Below are 1,286 nucleotides of genomic sequence, written 5' to 3'. Positions count from 1 at the left end.
TGAAGCTGGCTTTGGAAGAAGTTTATTTGGAAGACTGAGCTCACTTGGTCATCCTAAGCATTTTCTGAATATGCAATATAGAACGCATCCATTAATTAGCTGCTTCCCAAATAAAAATTTCTACCACAACAAAATGTTAGATGCAACCAATGTCAAGGGTAAAAGTTACAAAGAAAGCTATATACCGGGGAGGATGTATGGTCCCTATTCATTCATAAATGTTTTTGGAGGAAGAGAAGAAATGGATGTTGTTAGCCATAGTCGAAGAAATATGGTTGAGGTTGCTGTAACAGTGAGGATAGTGCACAAACTCTTCCAAGGTATGCTAAGTTGATAGAATGGCTTCTCTTTTTCGTTATTTTCTATTTGTACTAAATATCTCTTGGTTACCTACTTCGTGTCCACTTGCCTATATATATTCAATATTTTCACTACAGTAAAAGTGTGAATATACCAATTGTTCAAGTTGAGTGTGCTAAATATCACCCCAGACAACTTATCATTTTTGTTCCTCAAAATTTTAGGAATGCAAGAAGTGTTTCGTTGTACAAGGTCTTTGTCCCTTTCCCTACGTAGTTTTTACTGGAAATCAAGCAAGGAACATAATAGAAGCATGAAGATATGAATTGCACAAATTGTTAGGGAATCTATTTCATAAAATCTCCATGTTCTCTTTCTTAAAATTATCGGAAAATACTTTTCCTAAAGGAGTTGTTCAAGTGAAAAGTTAAATGTTTCTGGGGAAAACAAAGAAATCACCACACATGCAAAATTATAGAAGATATCAATTCTATTGAATTGAGCATGATTGTATGATTATGCTATGACTCCACTAGGAATGCCATAGACCCAATTATTGCAAATGCTCTCATCATACTTTTTAGCTTCTTTGATAAAAACTCAATGTTTAGGCAATTGGAAAAATCTCATAGATACACATTTTTTTTTGTGGAAAGTGGTTGAGTTCCATGGTTTTAGGCATCCATCACATTGACAACTATCTGTTTTGTATACTATAAGCAGCATGGAACAAATCGAAGGAGAAACTTAGCATCAGTGTAAGATCACCCTATGCTGCTCAAGTTGTGGCAATTCAAGATAAGCTCAGGCTTGAAAACCATGAGAAGGTTAGTGTCACAGTCAAGTCCATCGACGGATTTCAAGGAGGAGAAGAAGATATCATAATTGTATCTACTGTAAGATCTAATAATGATGGTTCCATTGGATTCTTGTCTAGTCCTTAGAGAACTAATGTTGCTTTGACGAGAGCTCGGTAAGTGCTCAGA

General features: G+C 35.5%; 1 protein-coding gene across 1 annotated transcript; it reads left to right on the top strand.

Moving 5' to 3' along the window:
* Window positions 1–95: 95 nt before the first annotated feature.
* LOC111385618 (probable helicase MAGATAMA 3) lies at window positions 96–1,244 on the top strand. Its single transcript, XM_023010030.1, has 2 exons — window positions 96–320; window positions 1,024–1,244. The coding sequence occupies exons 1-2, from the start codon at window positions 134–136 to the stop codon at window positions 1,242–1,244; spliced, it is 408 nt and encodes a 135-aa protein (XP_022865798.1). The 5' UTR covers window positions 96–133.
* Window positions 1,245–1,286: the final 42 nt, after the last annotated feature.

Source organism: Olea europaea, unplaced genomic scaffold (genome assembly GCF_002742605.1).
Source record: "Olea europaea var. sylvestris unplaced genomic scaffold, O_europaea_v1 scaffold32230, whole genome shotgun sequence".
Lineage (NCBI taxonomy): Eukaryota > Viridiplantae > Streptophyta > Magnoliopsida > Lamiales > Oleaceae > Olea > Olea europaea.
This window is presented reverse-complemented; position numbering and strand designations above follow the sequence as displayed.